This window comes from Leguminivora glycinivorella, chromosome 20, assembly GCF_023078275.1.
Source record: "Leguminivora glycinivorella isolate SPB_JAAS2020 chromosome 20, LegGlyc_1.1, whole genome shotgun sequence".
NCBI lineage: Eukaryota > Metazoa > Arthropoda > Insecta > Lepidoptera > Tortricidae > Leguminivora > Leguminivora glycinivorella.
In genome coordinates this window covers 13,555,653-13,579,560 of record NC_062990.1, presented here as the reverse complement: position 1 = coordinate 13,579,560, position 23,908 = coordinate 13,555,653, and the positions used below count along the sequence as shown (strand labels likewise).

At 34.1% G+C, this 23,908-nt stretch overlaps 2 protein-coding genes across 3 annotated transcripts; both read left to right on the top strand.

Moving 5' to 3' along the window:
• Window positions 1-378: 378 nt before the first annotated feature.
• Window positions 379-18,568, top strand: LOC125237108. Its single transcript, XM_048144071.1, has 19 exons — window positions 379-449; window positions 1,925-1,931; window positions 6,382-6,470; window positions 8,534-8,539; window positions 10,277-10,315; window positions 10,603-10,632; window positions 11,093-11,128; window positions 11,284-11,289; window positions 11,741-11,743; window positions 12,639-12,665; window positions 13,977-14,036; window positions 14,706-14,732; window positions 14,920-14,922; window positions 15,846-15,866; window positions 16,173-16,235; window positions 17,136-17,167; window positions 18,203-18,205; window positions 18,411-18,431; window positions 18,544-18,568. The coding sequence occupies exons 1-19, from the start codon at window positions 381-383 to the stop codon at window positions 18,548-18,550; spliced, it is 549 nt and encodes a 182-aa protein (XP_048000028.1). The 5' UTR covers window positions 379-380; the 3' UTR covers window positions 18,551-18,568.
• LOC125237107 (MFS-type transporter clz9-like) lies at window positions 2,373-4,213 on the top strand. Of its 2 annotated transcripts, none has more exons than XM_048144069.1 (2): window positions 2,373-3,089; window positions 3,955-4,213. In XM_048144069.1, exons 1-2 carry the CDS (start codon window positions 2,445-2,447, stop codon window positions 4,009-4,011), a joined length of 702 nt encoding a protein of 233 aa, XP_048000026.1. In that variant the 5' UTR covers window positions 2,373-2,444; the 3' UTR covers window positions 4,012-4,213. The 2 variants fall into 2 exon arrangements, with proteins under 2 accessions (XP_048000026.1, XP_048000027.1); XM_048144070.1 differs by having other exon boundaries at window positions 2,373-3,092; window positions 3,958-4,213.
• Window positions 18,569-23,908: the final 5,340 nt, after the last annotated feature.

Sequence of the window (23,908 nt, the reverse complement as noted above, 5' to 3'; positions counted from 1 at the left end):
ACGCCACGGAGGCCTGCTAGATGTGTGCGAATTTATCCATGTCTTCCCTCAATTCTCAACCGCCTTAAGGTGGCGTTATATTATAGCAAACATCTACCCTTAAGAATAGATCTTAACAGGCACTGGAGTCTCAATTTACATTGAGAATTCGCCAGTAACAATGTGCTAACCCATACTAAATTTGTTTTTCTTCTTTCTTACATAATACTGCACTTACATACTACCTTAATATTAATTAACAAATGCCTAGCTACCGCTCATTTACCTTGAAAATTGTATAAGCAATTGATTATTAGGTGTAAAATTTAACACATTCAATTAAATTTGTAATCGTATATAAATGGGAGGTTCAAATTTCTCAGATGAAATCTTTGGTCACCATGCGTGTCAGTTTGTTTCTGTGTTTTTTAGCTGCGCTTACGCAGGCCCAACGTAATAGTCCTGAACGAGTAAGTTTGTTTTATATTATTAGACCTTCATGTTCTATGTTTATGGACAGATAACAATGTCATGTTTGAATTTACTTGACTTACGAATCTGAGCTGTCAAATAAAACACATTATGTATTTCGATATTATTATTTAATAAGTATAATAAGACATATAATAAAATGGCGACGAGGATGGACTCTTCTTCTTCAACCTAGCGTGTCCTTTTTGCGGAGTAGTAAAATGCATGTAGGTAGTAATTCCCCCCCCCCCCAGCCTGGGAAGCCATTGGGGTGATAAGTGGGACTCCCTCGTAATTACCACCCTCTCTACACTGAGAGAAAATACAACCAGTTTTCATATTCGTTCAACAAGTTTTTTGGTTAAAATAGCGCCTACGTGCTCTTTGGTTCAAACAACAAGCTACTTGTCATTTGAATCGGCAATATATTTGAATCAACAAGTCGATTTTATAAAAACAACCTGACACATATTGTTTTAAACATTCGTTTGGCTGATTCAAACGGATAAACCGCAACAAGTCGAACTTGTTAAATTCACAATGCAAATTTCTTTCAGTATAGTGAGAGGAGAGGAGGTATACCAACTAAAAACCACTCCTTTGTCACCCTTCTAAAGGAGCCATACCGGCATTCAACGCGTAGAATCGCATTCAAATGTATGAGAACTTGATTTGACGAGGTTTGATGAAGCCTTAGTGGACGCCAGGTTTAATGCGGGCTCCCACAGCTAGCTGTAGGGGAGGGCGGGGCTGCAAGTTCCCGGGGTAAGTTGTTCCGACAGTTATAACTTTGCAAAGAAAAGAGATAGCAATACATGTGAAGTGCGTCGCTTAAGCATTAGGTGACGCGCAGCGCTGGCGGCCATGTTAGTTGCTCCGGCGGCGGCGGACGAGTGGCTGCGTGCACGGTGCTATTAAAACACCACGTGAGTACATTTTTTCGTATTTAGTCTTTTTGGTCTAGTTTCATTTGTTATTGACTGATTTGTGTGTATCTTTCCTATTTAAGAGTGGCATTAGTTAGGTATCCTATTATTTGAGTGTTTTTTCAATTGATTTCGTTAATTTTCTAGTATGACAATATTTATACAATAACGTAATATGGGGCTACAAGTTCCCTCCTAAAGGGGCCGGTTGTTCCTCGGAACAACTTACCCCATTCATTTTGTACTGGATACATTTTTTTGATGAATCTTTTTTTTAGGATGGTACGTACCTACAGGCGCAAAACTGAACGCGGTAAAACTCCCAAAACTTTACTGCTCCAAGCTGCCAATGCCGTCATACAAGATGGAAGGAAAATAAAAACGGTCGCCAAAGAACTGGAAATTTGCCACATGACGCTATATCGATTTGTTAAAAAAACCAGAGCTGGTAAAGATCCTACCGTAGGCTATAAAAGCAGAGCAGTGTTTGCCCCGGAACAGGAGAAAGAACTAGTAAGCTACATTTTAAAGTGTTCCTCAATATACTTCGGTTTGTTGCCAGAAGAGGTGCGAAAACTCGCGTATGAGTGTGCAGTTAATTTTTCTTTGGACAACATTCCCCCTTCGTGGCACGAGAATGGAGAAGCTGGGGACGATTGGTTCACTGGGTTCATGAAAAGAAATCCAGAATTGTCAATTCGAACACCTGAAGCGACCAGTGCAGGACGTGCATCTGCATTTAACAAACATAATGTACATGAATTTTTCACTAAGCTCGGCGATATTCTACTCAAATATAAGCTACCACCTTCTAGAATATGGAACCTTGACGAGACTGGTGTCACAACTGTTTTAAAGCCCAAGAAGATAGTAGCTCAAAAAGGTACAAAACAGGTCGGTGCTATAGTGTCCGCTGAGCGTGGGACTTTGGTGACTGTCGAGTTAGCAGCAAGTGCCGCAGGAAACACGATCCCGCCAATGTTTGTGTTTCCCCGCTTGAAATTTAAAGACTTGTTTTTAAGAGATGGGCCCTCTGAGTCTATTGGAGCTGGGAATAAGTCAGGGTGGATGACTGCCACTGAGTTCCTTATATATATGGACCACTTTATCAAGTTCACAAAACCCACTCCGGAAGAACCTGTGTTATTATTGCTAGACAACCACTCTTCACACATAGACATCGACGTAGTAGAGAAAGCTAAAGCAAACTCAATAATAATGCTGTCATTCCCACCACACTGCACACATAGGCTACAGCCTCTGGATGTGGGCATCAATGGGCCTTTTAAATCGTATTGTAGTAAAGCTCAAGACAACTGGCTACGAAATAACCCTGGAAAAACAATGTCTATTTATGAAATTCCCGGAATCGTTAAATCAGCGTGGCCTTTAGCAGCAGCCCCTGTAACTATTATGAACGCTTTTAAAAAGACTGGAATATGTCCCTTTGATCCTGACGTATTTACAGAGGAGGACTATGCACCATCTTTCGTGACAGATCGGCCATTGTCACAAGCTGCTTCGTCTCAAGCGATGTCAAATGAGGAACCCCTCCAGCCTTCAAGCAGTTCAGTTGCGTCCAGAATAGATGACCAGCCTGGACCATCCAATATTCAATTATTACCTCAAAGTAATGTGCAGCCCGAACCTGTAACCATGAACACTTCAACATTGGGTCGGAATGGTGAACAACCTCAGCAACCGGCAAAAGATCAGGGTGATGCGTCTCAGGCTGCCGATTTGACCATCAATAGTGGACAAGAACTTCAATTAACACCAGCAAAGACAAATGGTCCAGCTGTGTTTAACCCTGCAATCGTAAAACCTTTACCAAAGGCACCACCAAGACTGCAGACTGCTACAAAGCGCCGTATAAGAAAGTCTGCTGTTTTGACCGACACGCCAGAAAAAAACGCATTAGCAGAAGAACAGGCAAAGAAGAAAGCAAAAAAGAACCAAGACATTACTAAGAAGGGAAAAGAAAACAAAAAAAATAAAGGAAAAGGTAAAGGAAAAGGAAAGGAAAAAGCTAAACGAAGAGTATTACAAGAAAGTGATAGTGATAGTAACAAGGATCTGGAATGGTACTGCATAGTTTGTTGTGATTCATATTCAAATTCTCGTCCAAGAGAACAGTGGATAGAATGTACAATGTGTAAAAACTGGGCCCATGTTAAATGTATAAATGAAGCTGGTATAACTTATGTCTGTCCCAACTGTGAGTCAGATGAAGAATTTAATGATGAACAAGAATAAAAGATGCCAAAGTTAAGTATGACTCCTTAAAACAAGACTAATTGTTTGTCATTCCACCTGAAAATAAATAATCATATACGTCAAGATATAGTGCTTAAATGAAAAAAGTAGGGACGTTACAAGTTTTTGTTTTGTTATTTGATTAGAACTGAAGTTGTGATCTCATTTGTCATTAGACTTATTAAGTAATGAAACGTTTCTTTAGTCTGAAGGTTACCGGTTGCTTTATTTAGTTAAAATAATTGCAGTTATGTATTTTATAAGATTTTTAACTTGATTAATAACTATTATAATTTAAAAGAAACATTTATGTGAAAGTTACCAGTTATGTTTGTTTTTTCAAGTTCTGTCATGGAAGTGCCATATATTTAAGTTATAAAAAAGTGTTTACCTGGATAATTATTGTATCCCTAATTAATATTAAGTATGCAGGTAGTTACATTTATAAGCTAAAGGATCTCAATTTTAGTTAAACAGTACATAATGTTCGTATAATTGTGTAATTTGTGTAACTAGTAGTTTTGTTGTTATTTTCTTAATATTTTATAACGGTGCCTTAACATAAATAAATGTAACGATTAAAATTATTGTTTTACTGGAAAGAAACCTAACTTACTATTATATTTTATTTATATTATGTAAGCGGAACAATTTGCCCCAGACACGGAACAACTCGCCCCAACGTGGGGTTGAATGTTCCTTTCCGAAATTTTGCAAATATATGCTTGTAAAAAAAAACTATTGAGAAAGTGGGCAAAAGAACTATACTATTAGAGAAATCGCTTATTACTCTATGTTAGGTTTAAATATGGAATATAAAACTTATCGTTTTCATCATATAACTTCATGTTATTTGAAAATCGGAACTTGCAGCCCCGCCCTCCCCTACCCTGCTAGGAATTTATTCGGGCGGCAAAATGGCGGCATCCTGAGGCGTGAGAATGTTTTCTTTCGTGTACGCTGTCACGACGACCATTCAGCGCTTCTTAGGCCTACCGCGGTCTGACGTAGGGCCTTAGACAGTGAGAAAGAGGCACCTGTTTCCAACGTAATCTTCTGGTCTGCGGCGTATATGGCCATAAAATTTTTAAATTATAGGAAAAATTTAAAAAATACCAGTGAAATAAAAATATTAAAATAATAAAAAAAGAAAAAAAAACATATCTTAAAAGATATGGACCGTAAATAAAACATTTCTTTTTGACAAAAAGTTGTTATACTTTTAAGTATATGAAGTTAATCTTTTTAGTTAATTTTAAGGTGAAATATTTAATTCAATTAACAAAGTCTAAGCGCATTTCCACATTATCCGATCCGATATCGGAAGTAGGAAGGATTTCGCAGGAAAAATCAATGGCGGCGTAAATATATGGGATATCGGTCCTACATCCGATATCGGATCGGATAATGTGAAATAGCACTAAGGTGTCAATTTTTATTCTTTTTGATAATCTGTAAGACACCATTTCTACCATAATTTTAGGGATGGCAAAATATCGATTAATCATTAACAAAAGAATTTATTTTACTATGATTTACAGCGGGTAAGTGCCTTTATTATGTTTTCATAAAAATATTTTTAGTGCGTTAAACCGATTATGTATCTGTGTAAAAATATGTATATATTAAAGTTAGTTTTAAATAGTGTAAGTGAAGGTAGTTTTATAACAATGTGGTTTTATGTGTGGAAATAAATAAATTCAAAGTAGTAAAAAAATCATGCCCATGTTTATATGTTACTCATGTTATAAATGCAACTTTTGTTCCTAATTATTTCATAAAAAAATAAATAAACTTATTTTTATTGACATCCAATTTGCTAAGCGCCATTTGTATCATTTTATAGTAATTTCTTAATTATTATTTTTTTTTCACCTTTGAATATTATAACTAGTAAATTAATCTAAGTCCAAGCTCGGGGTTTGCCAACGAGCCATGGAGCGTAGCATACTAGGTGTCAAATTGGTGGATCGAGTCCGGAACACCACGCTACGCTCTAAAACTCAAATCGCCGATGTAGCTCGGAAGGCGGCCAAGTTAAAATGGGACTGGGCTGGTCACGTCTGCCGAATGCCTAATGAGTTGTGGGCCAAACTCACTACAGTGTGGGAGCCCGAAAACTCTGATCGGGGATCCGGCAGACCCCGCCGGCGATGGAGGGATGAACTGGACTCCTTCTTGGAGGAATGGTCAGACATAGCACTGGATAGAGATCAGTGGAAAAATTGGGGGGAGGCCTTTGCCCAGCAGTGGGACACGACGGGCTCCAAATAATAATAATAAATTAATCTAATCTATTTTCTGCTCTTTACAGTTTGTGAGTATTTTGTCCTATTTTACTGCAATGAATAAATCGGTTATTTGAATTAAAAGTATAAAAATTAGGTCCCTAACGTTTTAGTGGTGACACCTAAAAGAAAATTTATAATTTAAAAAATATTAAAGGTGTTTCTTTTAGTGAAAATATCTAAATTCTAATTCAAAATAGTAGACGACGCATCTATATTTAACCAGCGGTTCGCCCCGGCTACGCGCAGGATTTGTCATAAAAATGGTTATGGTTTGGGCAGCTATTTCGATTAAAGCTTACAGCCATCGGAATTTTGACCGATTTCATCATCGAGCAAATATCGTCATATTTCAGACAATTCAAACATAATCTCAACCAATGATATACCTGAATCTTCCTCGAGAATCACTTTACTTATAGATGTGTAGAGTGTAGACATAGAGATTGCTTGCTTCCAGGAATTTAAAGCAAGAGAAGAAAAAGCCGACGGCACCATTAATGAAATAGTTTTCCAAACCATCTCGGCAGTGAAGAAGCAGATAGATGATGTAAGTTAGCTTTTAACAGACTACAAAAAAAAGTTATGGCGCTTCGAATATCACATTATAGATGATCTAGGAAGAAAAAAAATCGTATCTCCAGATCCGTGGCTCCTAGAAGCAAGCTTTCAGGACAAAATGGAAAGAAAGGACATCTCAGATTCCCCAAAAATTTTGTCGGTTCATGTGCCAAACATTCCGTATGTATAATACCACAATAATCGAATTTTCATATTGAAAACAATTTCGCTTCCGGCGGGATTTGAACTCTCATCCTCTGCAATCAATGTATAGTTTTATTAGCTTTTAACCAATTGAGCTACGGAAGCCACTCCGAAACCTCGCAAACCTTTTACGCGCTCTAAGGGTTCCATAAATATGGAAATATGGGGGAGGGGCAGTGCTGTCTAGACTGTATTAGATAATTGTTAAGATCTGGAATGACGAAAAACAACCAGAGGAGTGGAACCTGGGTGTTATATGCCTCATACACAAGAAAGGTTCGAGGAGAAGGTGTTCAAACTACAGAGGGATTGCGCTGCTTCCGACGGCATACAAAATTCTTTCGTATTGGGTCGTCTAGAACCATATGCAGAATCAGCACTCGGAGATTACCAGTGTGGCTTTCGCCGTAACCGGAGCACTGTAGGCCAGATTTTTCTCCTAAGGCAGCTTATGCAGAAAAGATGGGAGTTTGGCCGGGACATTCACTCATTGTTCGTTGACTTTACCAAAGCCTATGATAGCGTCGACACTTGTCGGGTATGACTAAGGTCTGGAGTATTTGGTAGAGAGCTTCCCTACCAAATACTCGAGACCTTAGTCATACCCGACAAGCTAGTCAGAATGACTAAAGTTGCCACTTAATTAATTAATAATAATAATAATTTATTTATTATATCAGACAACAAGGGGCCCATAATGGTTCAGTACTTGATACTGGTTAGTACGTCATCCAAATGTGATAGTGTATGACGGAAGAGTTTGATGTTCGTTACAGGGCTGACACAAACAAGGCGATGCGCTTTCGACGATCTGGCTGTTCAACTAGGTGAAACTCTATTACGTTCAAAAAATGTGCATAGCTCTGATGAGGACGGTGGAAAAGTTGAACGGCCGACACAAAATAGTAGGATATCTACACGGGGTATCTACACATGCAAAGACGGAGAATGGTACGAAGCCCAGACGGGATAACTATTAACGGTAACTGCTACAAACGCGTATCATCATTCAAGTACCTCGGTTGCACGATAACTGACACCAACCAGTGAGAAAACGAAATCGACATCCGTATCCAAATGCCCTCAAAATATTAGCCCTTCACAAAATATTAACGTCCAAGCTCATCAGCAGAAGAACCAAGATCAGGATTTACAAGACCGTAATAAGGCCGATCTTGGTATATGGATGCAAAGCTTGGACGTTGACCCTGAAGGAGGAAAATAAGCTCCTAGTAACAAAGCGGAATATCTTCAGACAGATTTTAGGCCCTACGAGACGAGAGGATGGCTCTTGGAGAGTCAGGAAGAACTCGGAGGTGGAAGAACTAGTGGGCAAGCCCAACGTCATGGGCGACAGCAAGGCTTCTCGTCTGCGATGGCTCAGCCATGTGGAGAGGATGGGAAAGGATCGTGCGGCCAAAAGACCTCACCTGTGGCAATCTACTGAAAACGGCCGGTCGGAAGGCCCAGGTACCGATGGATCGATGAGGTCCAGAAAGACCTGTGTGAAGTTCAAGTGACTGAGTGGCATCAGATCGCACAGGATAGGAGCGAATGGCGGAATCTAGTCTCAGAGACCAAGATCCACTTCGGGTCGCTGAGCCATCGCAGTAAGTAACGGTTCCATCATAAAACATTTTTCAAATTCTATAATTATTATAATATTTTATACGTATATATTTCTTTCATATACGTAAAAAAATATATGTTTCCAATTTTTGGTGTCTTGTTTGTACACCAAATGTTCGTTTTTTAAGGGTTAAATACGTACCTACTACATACTGTATATTGGCCTATGTCATGTTTTTTACTTAAACTCGTATTACATTTTATTTATGTTGTTTACAGCTGGCGGTAATAACTTAATATTTTAATTTAATAGTTTATAATTGGACGGTGTTATGGAATAGCGAACTAAGCGCCAAAATCCGAAAAAAAAGTTATGAATGCAGTTCGGATATAAATGTGATAATCTATAGTATTGACTATTTATTTGTTGAAAAATAATGCTTACAGCCTTATTTTAAGGGGTAGAATCAAGCGACACGTTAAAATTTGTATGGCCCTGTGTACTAAGTCATTACGTAAAAACGAATTGAACGCCAAATTTACTTTTACAAATTATAATAAGCGTATATTCTAAATCGCAAAATCGAGTTAAACGCCATAAAAATGTTATTAATTCGTTTTGGTTTAAAGTTTTGATGATTTATAAACGCAATATCGATTTAACCGCCCTAATAGTGTCGTTTAATTCGTTGTTACATATTTGAAATTGCAGGATATTTCGCTTAATGGGAACTAAGTATAAATAAATAATAAAATATTATAAGGACATTCTTACACAGATTGACTGAGGCCCACGGTAAGCTCAAGAAGGCTTGTGTTGTGGGTACTCAGACAACGATATATATAATATATAAATACTTATATACATAGAAGAACATCCATGACTCAGGAACATATATCTGTGCTCATCACACAAATGAATGCCCTTACCGGGATTCGAACCCGGGACCGCGGCGTAACAGGCAGGGTCACTACCGACTGCGCCAGACCGGTCGCAAAAGAGGTTTTGTTATATCATTAGGTTTTGTTATATCATAATATCTTATGTGTGTAATTCTGGCTAGTACTAATGAATTATTATTAGTTACAATGCCAATTTTGCCATATATGCTGATTTTTTTGACATTTATTAAAAAAAGTTGATTGGAGAACAAAACTAAATTGTTAGACGGATTAGTCCTAATCATTGTGGAGGAAAATATTGTTGTTCATTTATTTACAATAGCACTATTTACTCAAATATATGGAATGTTATTTTATTCCAGTATTCACTTTACCTCTAACAATTTGCATTAAAGAATCAAGCGACAAAATATGTCTCATAGTACGCTACGGCGAAATAAATTAACGTCATCGCAGTATTAGTTCAATAAAGAATCAAGCGGAAAAACGTTAATTACTTCGAAACTTGAATAGGTATGGTGTTATTTTTTTTATCTATTTAAATTATGAACACTTTTATAGGTTTATTGTCAAAATTAACTTTTTTACTTTATAAATGAACTTACAACAACTGATTCAAATTTCAAATCTTTCTAGCTCATTTTCTCGATTTCAACTAACTGTCGCTTGATCGCTTATTCCATAACACTGTCCAATTGTCCCACTGCTGGACAAAGGTTTCCCCTTTTTTGCGCCACTTCTCACGACTTTGTGCGTGCTCCCGTGCCTGCCTCAAAATGATCCAGGCGGGCAAGCACGGTCGCGTGATGCAGCTTATCGCGGTGCGTCATTTTTGCAACGACCCACCGACGTCAAAAATGTTGAGTTTGAAGTTTAAATAATCGCTTAAATAAACAAATTAGGTTACAAACTTAGAATAGTGTTAACTTCTTACCAAAATCAAGCAAACCGTGAATATCTAAATGAAATATTAAACAATTACCAACCTACGTCCATCCAATTTAAAATTTGATTTATTGAAATTAAAATGAAAACTTAACAGAATATTCTTTATCTGGATATTTATTCTAAATTATTTTATTAATATTCTTGATCAGCAACATTTTTATTATTTTACAGCAACAACCACAACGTTTGACAGGATCAAAAAATAAAAAGGTAAAACATCTATGCGTGTGAGTCGACTACTTCTGAAATTGCTGCCATAAAATAATTATTAAAAAAAATAGTAAATAAAAACTTTTCTTCGTTTATGAAATAATAACTAAACTGTGGAATGTAATGAATTCAAAAAATACTAACATACCATACCAAAAATAATATTCAATCCTTAACAATGACTTTTGGTTCTACGCCATCTCGGTTTGAACTTACATAAAATTAAAAAATTAAATAAAATCCCTTAAAAAGTGCCTTAATCATGTCATTATTCTTCTTCGTTTCAGAATATAAAAGAAGCAAAGGATACTGTCGTGGTAAGTATAAATAAAATTACCGTCAATATAAAATGTGAAGTCACGGAGGAGGATGCAATATTTTGACACAGATTAATTTTTTTCACGGTTTTTTCGATTTTTGACAAAGTTGCGTTGGGCGCTCGAGGTCAAAAACTTATAATTAATTCATTAGGTGAACATCATAAACAAGTTTGCAAAAAATCAGAACTACCGGATTTAACGCATACTGCCCCATACTTTCAGGTGACAAAATTAGTGTACTAGAGTTAATATTTCTTTTTTTTTTTCAATTGACTGAATCTTGATCTGAATAATATTAATATTTTGTAAATTTTGATTTCGTAAGCCTGCTAGTTTTAAAAGTAAATATTTTGTGTAGAGAAAATAGATTACTCTTCGCTCAGAGCGGTTCAACACACAATAAAAAATAAATAACGATAGTAATAGACAATGCTATTTAACTATCTTTTTATTTCAGCAAGCCAAAAACCTCTTCACAAAAACTGAGAAGAAGGTGAGGTTTTTCTTATAAAAAAATAGAAGAAAGTAAGGATGTTATAAGTTTATGCACGTTTTTCAGGGTTCTGAAATTTATTTTGCTATTTTTTGGTGACGTAAATATATACTAATAGACTTAAAGACCCATGATGACTATTATATTAATTACAGCTGTCTGTAAGTATACATAAAGTATATTTTTGTTTATTTATTATAATGTTTAAAGTCCCTTACATGCAAGCGTGCACTGGATCGCAAAATCATGTTTTTAAATTTTTACTAAACGAATATTTTTAAATTTATGAATAAAATTCATCCATTTTGGTCTACGGTGATTTTTTTTCGAATTTTTAAAAGGACTTTTTAGATCTCATATTTTTTTACTAAAAAAATCAATTAATTAGTTCAATTAGATAATAGCCTTAAAAATTAAAATCTTAGACTTTGGTAATCCTCAGATAATAATTATGACAGAAACATCAATTATATTTTTTATTAAGTATTTCATTAATTATTTTTCATCTTTAATCTTCACATTATCGTTGAATAAACTTTTTGGAATAAATATTTGGGTAAGGAACAGCAATATTTTCTTCAACTAACACATTTTATCTATTTTTTTTTTCAGGGGGTGAGTTTCCCTTTTTTTTTCATTAAACTACACTGTTCTTTATCTTCGATAAATATTTTCAAATAAATGAAATATGTAAAAATCTGCTATTAGGTATTTAAATGTAGTGTATCCCCGCTAAAAGCACTATTCAAAAATGAGAAAAACGCATGTCGCCATTTAGCAAAGTTTATTAAAAATCAATGGTTTAGTTATAAAATTATGAAAGCCAGATAAATAAACTAGAATATTTGGGTGATTTTTTAATATTTTTCTTTTTAAGAAAACAAAGAAATTGTATTGTAAATTATATTTTCGTAAAATTTTCACACATTCGCCATTACTGTCAGAATGCTCCTTTGGATCAGATGCCGCGAGCGACTCATTGGAGGCAGCCATATCACGAATCGCTTCGCGTTGACGTTTGTTTTAGAAAAATATTTTGGCAGAAAATAATGTACATACACAAAAAACCACACCAGTATAAAACTGTGCTCAAAAGAAATAGGGTAAATCAATAATGTCAGGTAGAGACGTCACCTCATTTCAGGTTTAATTTTTTAATTCATAAGTCGTCCTCTGTCGTTTTATTTCCTCAAAGTGATTAACTTAAAACTCAAAGTAACACCTTTAAATATAATTAATGGTCATTGACCTGTCCCTATAAATTGAGGTAGTGAGAGTGATGAGTTGTTTGTAATTTGACAGAATCTGAAAATTTTCCCTCCTCTACCCCTCTTGAAGTTTATGATAATAGTTTTGTTAGAATAGTTTATGTTATGACACTAAAAGATCAAACTATTTCCTGTCTCCACAAAAATGTACTAAATAGGTCAGGAAATAGTTTTTTTAGAGTGTGTTTTATTATCACAAACCCTTTGAATTACATAATGTTAATAACGTTATAATATTCCAGGACATCAAAAAAATAACAAAAAAATGTGTAAGTATTTAATAAAAAAATTATTTTTATTATATAAAAGACGGAAATTTGGATATGTTTCATAATCGTAGGTATGTAAGAATCCACCAATGGCCTGTTTCTACATATATAACTGTCGCCTTACAGTGATACTTCGCCGTTCATTGCCTGTTCAAAAAGGAATTATTGACGCTGAGTAATAATGTTTTTATCAATCCAGGCACAGAACTGTTAAGGTAGTGTCAATGTCACTGTGGTGAAATAGGCCACAAATAACGACGATGCTGGTTTCTCAATCATTTGGTATCAAATTTTTCAGAATATAAGCTTTTAAGATATACGATACCTTTTAAGATAGAACAGATACTTAAGTATGTTTGAAAACATACTTGCATGATTTTGAAAATTGTAAAATTAAAAAAAATACATTTATTCAGCAAATAGGGCACAGAGGCACTTTTATATGTCATAATATACACATTTACAAAAGATTTGAAATTGAATTAAAATTATAATTAATTGGAGATGAAAAAGGTCTCTAAATGTAGAATTACAACTAATAATTACACATAATATAAAAAGTTCAAAAACAAAAAAGTCTGAAATTACTTTAGAGGTGCAAATGACTCTAAGTGCCACAACTAAAGATAACATGTATATGTATAATTAATCTAATTCTCCATATATAATTAAAATATTAACTACAAGAAATGAAATAAACGAGAACTGAACAAAATGTTCTTTTGTAATATAATGTTACTAATTAGGTATAACATTCCCAGTTGGCTTAAATAGACCGGTCTTCACACAGACGACGCTTATCTCAGCCATCGCCTCCCTCAACCTTCATTCGGTGCAATTTGAAATATAAAAATAATGTGACTCTAGAACTGGGAAATTAAAAGTTACAATTTCTTATTATAATTGGGTTTTTGTTAAGTGTATTATTTGGAAAGACTCTGCATTTCTTTTTTTTTGCCATTTTTTTTATTTTGATTTTTTGGAGAATTTTAGGTCAATTGTACTCTGAATCACGTGTACTTTCAATCTCACTGGGAGACAAAAAGTGTCCCAGAATTTCCATACATTTTTGTTACTTTCCTCTTTTGTTACCCTACACAACATGTACGGAAAATGGTAAGAAAATAAGAAAATATCGTATAGGATAATTTTTTCAACTACCTAATAATGAAAAGTTAGTGATTCTGAGTAGATATAGCATTTTTTTATCAAAAATATCACATTTCATAAAAGTGACGAAAAAAAGAAATGCTCGTTTATGCATATCTCTAAAGTTTTGTAATATACCAAATTATTTTACTTTTATTTTAGGACGAACACATACAAAAAGTCGTTAAAAAACTTGGTGCAATTGGTAACACTTTAGACACAGTAAGTATAGTTATTATTTATTATGAGCCTATTGTGTCCCACTGCTGGGCAAAGGCCTCCCCCTTCTTTCTCCATTCTTCTCGATCTTGAGCTAAAACTGGCCAGTCTGTCAAAAAGGAGTCCAAGTTATCCCGCCATCGCCGGCGAGGTCTGCCGGATCCTCTGTTCGACTCATGGGGCTCCCATTCCGTGGCTATCTTGGCCCACAAGTCATTCGGCATACGGCAGACATGTCCAGCCCAGTCCCACTTTAACTTGGCCGCTTTTCGAGCTACATCAATTATCCGAGTTTTTGAGCGCAGCGTGGTGTAAGTATAGTTATTCTGTGATATTTATGAAAATTTTCTTCATTTTAGGATAGATCAATATAATTAATAAATATAAGTAACCAGTGACCCATGCCGGCTTTGCACTTGTATTATATAATACTTTCGTCTTTAATCGCTATATCAATTTAAATAGTCAACCAGCAAGAGTTGACCTTTATAATAAACTTCTATTCGTCTTCTAGTTATATTATGTAAAGATTTAATTAGTAAAAATTGGCACGGCACCCTCTGTGGGAGAGTCCGATTCGCACTTAGCTGGCTTTTTTTTATAAAATTAAAATTTTTAGATACAATTGCTTCGGTAAATAATATAATAACTATTAATTTTATTAATTTGCAGAAAGATTTAAGCAAAGGAGAAGCAAAGGTATTATTACTAATATACTTAATAATTTTATAAAACAGTTATTTGTGATATTGTTCGTAGACATCATTATTGAAAAAAAAAAAAGATATTTACTAATTCGCTTTTCGGTACGGTGATCATTCGCTCATCGCTTTCCAATCCCATTAAAGTATTTTTTCTAAATGTTATTTAACCAATTTCATTTCAGCTGGTAAATAATTTTCATTTATTTTTAACGGAATTAATAGTTATTTGTTTTACAAGGGGGCAAAGTAGTTGTTTAACCGCACGTGCCAATATTGATATCCGAGCAAGCGAAAGATTCCAAAATTGAACCGCGAGCGTAGCGAGTGGTTCAAAAAGTGGAATCTTGAGCGTTGCGAGGGTATCAAGGCACGAAGGTTAAACAAACTTTGCCACCGAGTGAAACACAAAATTTTTCACCACACCAACACGAAATAAAACTATGGAAACGGATTAAATCGCGTATAATGAATATAAAATACATCCCGACGTTTGAACTCTTTACAGCGTTCGTGGTCAACGGGTGACTGAGGAAAAATTAAAATGTGCAAAAGCTAGTACATACAAGAAATATTAACGAAACATGACCACAAATAATATAGAATTCTAAGGCAGGTTCACACACTATTAATAAAGCTAGTAATACAATATTCAAGAAAATTTACCATTACTATGTTAAAAAATATTTTACCAATTAATCTACACAAAATTGACAAAGAACAAACTGCAAATGTCCGACACCAAACAACACAATGCCTCACAGCCTTCGTCGTGCACGAACAAAATACTGACTATAAAACATCAAAATAAATGAAATCCATCAATTTATTAAATATTTATGATTCAAAATCATCATTTATAGGTAAAATCTAGCAGCCAGATTAAGACATCGAGTTAAAATTCGTATGAAATTACTTTGCCCCCTTGTGGATAAAATGCAATTTTGCTTTCTGTTTTCGAATAGCAAAGAAAGCCTTTACCAGTTGGTGTGGTGAAAATAAATAAATATTATTAAGGCAGAAAACACTCGTTTCAATTAAGGCAAGGCCAATAAGGCTTGTGGTACTCAATGTACGAAATATGTAACATTTTCTATATTTTTTTCTGTAGTTAAATCGTGTAATGATCGAGGTATGTATAAAAATATTATTAGTCTAAAAAATGTAGGTACCTATTCTTTTATTTCTTATGAGATAAATACGATGTTCCAACTAAATAAATATAAATGAAGCTTATGCTAAGTATTTTCATATTATTGAGTTATCGTTTTTTGTATGGACAGCGAATAACCTTATGTTTCATGCATAAATTGGTGGGAGATGGTTTTGTTATATACCTAAAGATGGTATTTATATACCTAAATTGAGTTCTTTCTAACGATACTTGCCATTCATTTTTTGCCCCCCTTTCAATAACATTACTAAAAATATATTTCAGGGTATTTCCGTTGAAGCAATGAAGTTAACAGGAGATGTTCAAGATCATTTGATGAAAACATTGGTAAACATTTAATTATAAACGTAGCTTTATTTGACGTTCATATGCGCATTGTAATATGCCTACTTGAAAAATAAATATTTCATTTTTCATTTCATTTTCATTTTTCATTATATTACATTACAGACGCATTAATTATCAGACCAGTAGTAACTCTTCTAACAAACGTTCACCGCGCGGCATGTATGTGTGCGCGCCGTGTTCGTACGCAACACATGTAAGCGGATGAGAATGAACAAGAATTAATCTGTCTCATCCGCTTGCATAATACTGAGCAATTTTTAATTTGTAATCTAAATCTACCCAGTATATCTAGCCAACATCACAATCGATTACGATTCATAAGCGTATCGTAGCTGGCTGTCTATGTCGCTCGTGTAGTGGCGCGACGGAGACAGACTGCGTTTCAGTCGCCACGTAGTGTAAACAATAGTCACTTTGGTTAAGCCGGCTGATGTCGAGTATTGTATAGTATGAATTTTCTGAGATGAACGTTTCGCTTTAGCCGTAATCTGTTAAACAAAGGCCTTTGTGTCTATTGTTGACGGCGGCTAGCTCCCGTTTAAACGGCACGTGCTATAGTCTCAGTATCGTTAAAAAGCAACTATCATAAACGTGTTATCTCCGAAAGGGCTTTTTATGGATTTGAACCAATTCATACTATAATGTAACCGTAGTGCGGTTAACTAATTTTAATTCTGGGCCACTCTAGAACTTTGTCTTGTTAACACCATGCTTTATTTAACTTAGATGGTTTGTTATTTAAGCGCTTACTGTGAAAAGGCTCTATAGTGGCCTAAGATTTTTTTGTACTCCCACAACTTTTTTGTATTACAATTTTATTTTTAGCATCCAAAAAACATCTAAAACCAAAGAATAACTTTACTTTGCTATTTATTTCAGGATAAAGAAAATGCACCATGGCAGCTAAAGTGGTACGCTTTTATTTATAATTCAGAATCTTAAATTATTATAATCTGTACTTTTAGGCATTTAAAAGAAAGTAAACATTTAATAAAGTACATTTTAAGGTAGTTACAACATTTGTCGGTTATCCAAACAAATACAATAAATTATTTTTGCAAAACAATCATTTTTGGCACAAGCTTTTATCGCCGACTGTACCTATCTTTCAACAGTCATCTATTGCTCTCCAAGACGTTTCGCAAAACTCCTTATTCTCTGGAGATACGACGTTTTATGACAGGGTTCCTATGACCACCTTTCTGCTCCATCAGATTAGCTCCATAATACCATAATATTGCATTGTCACGTGATTTACATATGTGTGCAAAATTTCGACTCAATCGGAAACCGGGAAGGGGGTCAAATTTAGCTTCTAGGTTTTGACCCAAACTAATATACTAACAAGGCAAGTTGAATAAAAACTTGTAAAAACAAAGCGGATCTGTCACTGAGTATATCACTGAGGTATTTGATCATGTAATGTTTTCATTTTCCCACAAAATGGCATAAGGAGCCTTCTGAGGGTAGATTTTGTTTACATTTATGTACTTATTATTTAAATACCTAAAGATACAGACTATATTATGAATTTCTAATAATCATACGGACTAAACAGTGCAATAAAGATTTTTTTTATAGTTCAATTAATTACATATTAATATGTATTTGGATTTTATTACTTGAAGTATTTTACTCTCCCTACCCAGTCGCAAGTATCTATTAAACAATAAATACTTAAATAAATATTGGGGACATCTTACACAGATCAACTTAGCCCCAAACTTAGCAAAACATCCATGACTCAGGAACAAATATCTGTGCTCATCACACAAATAAATGCCCTTACCGGGATTCGAACCCAGGACCGCAGGCAGCTTAACAGGCAGGGTCACTACCGACTAAGCCAGACCGGACGTATTATGCCTCGAATTTCCTCTTTTCCGCACTTGTATTGTTATATACGCTTCTATCAAAATGTACTCACAGATCAATGTTTTTTACAGCTGGTTTGTAATTTTTCAATGTAATATTCATATATTTTTTTAAATAATTACAATAACAAATAACTAAATAAATAATAAATATGTACATATAAATAAATAAAAATAATATTAAATCGTACTTAAACTAAATAAAAACTAAGTATTTGAATAAGTAATATAATAGTGTTTTAAAAATGTAATTACGTAATTTGTTTTTTTTTATCACTAGGTCGCGCAAGTTATGTCACAGGTAAGATTTATATTACTGCAACACATTTTTTGTTAATATTAATTTAGTCTTTTTACTGTATTTTACTACTAGTTTAAAAAAAATACATAAAACGATTTCGAAATAATTTCAGAAATTAACTGACGCCACCAAAGAGGTATTATATTAGAAACATTTTTTTTTTTTAATTAGCCTCTTTTGTGTCCCACTGCTGGGCAAAGGCCTCCCCTCGCTTTCTCCACTCGACCCTGTTGTTGGCATTTTCCCACCATTTCGGGTAGAATGCGTCCAGGTCGTCCCGCCATCTCCTTTTTGGTCTGAAACATATTTATATAATTTTATATTTAAAATGTAAATTAAGATGAAAGCTCATTCAATATTTCTTACAATAACATTCAAAATGATGAGTTGGATTAAATACTAGATTAATAATTATGTCAAACGAAACGAACACTACGCGTAAAGTAATTTAATTTACCATTTTTAATTTAGTTCATTTTTAATACTACGTCGGTGGCAAACAAGCATACGGTCCGCCTGATGGAAAGCGGTCACCGTAACCTATGAGCGCCTGCAACTCAAGGAGTGTCTCATGCGCGTTGCCAACCCATTAGAAGTTTGTACACTCCCTTTTGCTGTGTTAAGTACACAGCAAAAAAAAGTGTACGAGTTCCAAGGAGGGTTCAGGTTGCCGACGACTCAAAGGACAATAGACGGAACAAATTAGTTCCATAGATTCTTCCGTCACCAGCACACCGCACTCTCGTTGAGCTCGTTGAATTTCATGCAGATAAATATATAAAAATGCAATGTTCAATATACTGAATTGTCATCTAATTACTTATATAGACCCAAAAAAGTACAATCATTTGAAAAACTGTAGTGGCTTAAGTAAGTAAAAATATCAAATATACCAGCAAGCTTATATTATTGTTTGTTGGACGTCAGAAATTTTCTTACAAAATGCATCATAGTCCTAAGATGTTTTCGTTTAATATTTCTTTGTATTTTCCAGGAAATCAAAAAACTAGTAAATGCAAAACAGGTAATACCACTAATTATTTCTCGCTTGCTATTGCGATACAGCCAAACTGATTGGAAAATGACTTAAGTATCTGAACATGTGTTAAAAATTTATTTAAGTAAATTCAAAATAAAAAATCTTTGTTTTCCTTTCCTTCAAGGATCCGGATGACGACGTTGGAGTTACAGACACAGTAATATACATAAATTTATTATTAAAAAAAATGAAGATTATAGTCTCTGTATTCTTCTCTGATTTACTTACTCAAATATTTTTAAGCTCTACCAACAGTGATTTTGAATATTTTGCGATGCATATTTCGAAAATTAGACAAGTTTTAATTTCACACTGAAATTATGTAAATATAATTATATTTTGGTACATTTTAATTTTGCTTTACTAGGCACGGAACAAGATAAGTCCTGCTTTAAAAGTCATTGTAATTCCGTCCGGATATGGTCGTATCATTCAGACATTTCGCCAAAGAGTAAAGGGCCCATGGACTACAGTTTGCCGGACGGTAATTGTTGCTTGCTTTAGGTAATCTCAATGTAACCTGATAACTTTGGGCCCTGCCAACTGAACAACCAAACCAAGAGCTCATTCCTAATCAGTTAATATTTTCATCATATAGATGCAGACGTAGGTAACATAAGAAAACCGAATAAATTTAACAGCGTACCGCTGATCACATTTCCCGACTAAAGTAAAATGTCCTTTTACTTTTCTGGATTTCGCCTAGTTTCAGAGATTACAAGAAAGAAAAACAAAGAGCTCTTTATTATATTCGCAGTAGAAAATGCTTGTTAGATGGTGATCATGACACAATGTTAAAGATATATATATATATATATATATATATATATATATATATATATGAGTATAGGTAATCGAACTACCCTTATTAATAAATGTCAAAAAATGACAAGCAACATATTGTAAAAAAAGTTTTAAAAAATGTTATTCGGCTGCCAGTTTTACGGACGACAAAAAGCAAAAAAAACTAAATGGAAATTCGCCGAAATTTACGTACTGAAACTCGTAATTACTTGTAGCATTCTTTTGCTTATTTTGGCCTCTAAAAATCTTTTGGGTTCCTTGTGTTGCACCGTTTATAAAGATTTTATATAATGCATATATTATATGCGCACGTGTTGATCAATAATTACAAATTCGTAATTAATATGTTTTTTTTTTCTCCCCTCAAGGAAGAGGATGCAGGTGCAGGCGCTAGCGAAGAAAAAGTAATTAATTTTGTTTTAAATAAGTAGATTGAAGAGTTCAAGACACAAATAAATGGCCTTAACGGGATTGGAACCCAGGACCGCTTAACAGACAGGGCCAGATCGGTCGTCAAGCAAAAAAATACATACTTTCGTACAAGTACTAGTTAAATATAATGATTAATGACCCCGTATTTGTTGATTTTTATGAATAGTGACACGAAACAAAATGAATATATATCTTCCATTATGTTAAAGATAAAACACTGTTTTAATTTTTTTTATTTAATTTCAGGGTGGCAACGGTTACGAACAGGTACAAATTAATTAATTACTTATCCTCAGCATTATAGATTATTATTTTATATTGTTAAAAGCTTTCGGATACATAAAAAATAAATCAAAAATTTACATTTTAGACAGACGCAGACACTATTGAGGTAGGTACGTTTTGTCTATTATTTTATTTATTGGCATAAAAATGATTAAGTTCGTATAGGGCCACTTATGAGAGAATACCTGAGCTATAGACCTTTATAAGATATATACTTAAACTTAAATATTAAGTACATGTAATTAATATTTGAGTTTTTAGCTTTTTGCTCTGTCCATCATATTCAAAACAATTATTTTCAAAAGTATTTAAAAAATGTTAGCTTTCGTATTTAGTATTATAGATACATGTTCTGATATTTTTCATGTGTTTTGATCGCGCGGTTCAAAAGTTAGATGGAGGGGGGCACAGTTTTGAGAGATTTTTTTCCCAAAGTTTTTGCAAAATCAAAAAAATTACTTAAGTACCTATAAATTATTTAAAAAAATCGGTTTGTGTACCATTTGATAAATTTAAGTAGTAGATTATTTATTTCTTGTAGTTACAAATAAGGGATTTTTTTTTCATTTTGCTTCTAAACTAAAGCAGTTTACCAAATAAGAAATTTAAGAATTTTATCAAAGTATACATACATATTTTCTATTCATAGTGGTCGAGTAAAATGGTTATAACATACGGACAGCCAAACAGACAGACGGACGTCGAATCTATTGGGATTCCGTTTTTAAATTTAGTAAACTTGTTATATGACTTATTCAGCCATATCCAGTAAGTTTTCATTTATCTAATATATATTACTATCAATTATCACGATGACATTTGTATAAACCCAATCTCAACATATATTTTGTAAATCAGACAAAAAAAACTGCGTAGTAGATGAATTTTATAGATATAATGACATATATTCGATAGATGTATAATTAATATTTTTATATACAGCCAATGGATGACAATCAAGAGCAGGTAAATAGTATATCACGATATAATACAACTGCGAAAAATTACCAAGAATATTTTAAATCGCCACGAATTGCAAATTACCTATTCGCCCATGTGTCATACACTTTTTTCAATGAATAGTTGCGAAATGTGATAATTGAAATACAAATAGAAATATTAAGAGTTTTGAATGATTCACGGTTATTTTCACGATTTATCGGGAGCTCGACAAAAATCAAAAAGGTAATCACGGTCTATATCCCGGTCAATATAAGACTAATAGAAATATTTTTATTCATGGCAAAATAATACAAAAAAAAGACACACAAATACAGATCAACAACAGAGAATTATTTACACACATAACATCACAAAAGGTAAGTTGCAAATGCTAACGCCCCTGTAAATTAATTTGAATCATTGTAGTGTCTGGCATTCTAAACGACTATTTATCTTTACTTTAAGGCATACTTTTAAAACATACAGCGAGTAATTATCATAACAGGCAACATATAAGGAGGTAATTACTTCACGTTCATGACGCGGGGCGAGGCCGTCCGGTAGCGGGCTATCAGACCTGAGTCGCCCGAGCAACGGACTGTTTGTTTATGTCAAATCTCAGTCAACTTGCCCCGCGCGTGACATCACCGCCAAGTGGCGGCATGTGCTCAGGCGTTAGCGTTTTTAAGACTTAAAGATAGTGGTTAAAAATTGAACTAAATTATTAAATTTGATGTTTTAATCTTTTTTTACATAGCATATTAACATTAAAATTGCCTGTTATAAAAATCACACCCTGCATTTTTTTATACACTGACGGAGGAAGTGTTTTTTTATCTTCGCTCGCTTTTTTAATATAAATTTTACATTCCAAAGGCCGTTGACGGCGAATCGACATTGACCGATGACGACGGGCCACAAAAGATGCAAGGAAATGGACTCGGATACGGCTCCAAGAAAAAGATGTGTCTGTTTACACCCCGCAGTAGACAGTACTGCCTTAGTCAAGAAAAGGCTCTCTGAGAACTGAGGTTTCGTTGATGTATGGCCCTAAGTAAGATAATTTGAAGTAAGGCTAAAGTAGCGCCACTCGAGGCAAATTTATCGATATTTCCTAATTCAACCTTTTTAAAACTATCGATATGAACAAATTTGAGCATACTTTAGTTTATTACTTTTCTAGAATGTGTTAATATTTTATTTGTAAAGTCTTTTTTTACTTTTATTAAAACTACTTTTATTTTTTTCAGCGCCTGATGAAGTCTACTGCTACATTTATTAAGTCGAGCGTTCAATAAATAAATAAATAATGTTGCTTATGGGTTATTCGTCTTTTTACGACCTATTTAATTAAAAATTCCTGTCCTTGTCTAAATTTATTTATTTTTTTGATTAATTTGGTCTAAATTTCATTCGAAAACGTAATGTAATATCCTGACAAGATTTTATTAATTTGACCCTGAAAGACTGTCGCTACAAACCGCTTTCATATGGCAATAATGTGCGGACGTCATATGTAATGGGGACAGCGTGTACTAGTTATCCGTTGATATTTATAGAAAATGGTTTTTGGGAATCAAAATTTAATAAGCAAGGTTTTAAGACTCGCTACTTCTTTCCGCACAGTCTAAAATCAACATGAATCTTGTGACTTAATCGAAGTCGTTGATGTTTGTGTTCTTTTTGCTACAAATACCTTAAATACGTGTAAGGACAAAAACTACAACAACTCAATACAAGAGAACCGCACTATAAACCTGTCAGTACCAGGGATGTCAACAACCGATTTCAGAACATTGTTATCGAAGTGCTGTGAAATCCTTCATCTTTTTTGTTGTACGTAACTTATCACGAGTATTTTAGACATAATTGCGACGAAACCGTTAGAAAAATTAAATATTTACTTTCATTTACTGACTGCAATGTAATAATTTTGTTTTCTTTCAACCTCTTATTTGCCAAGGCTGGCACTGTA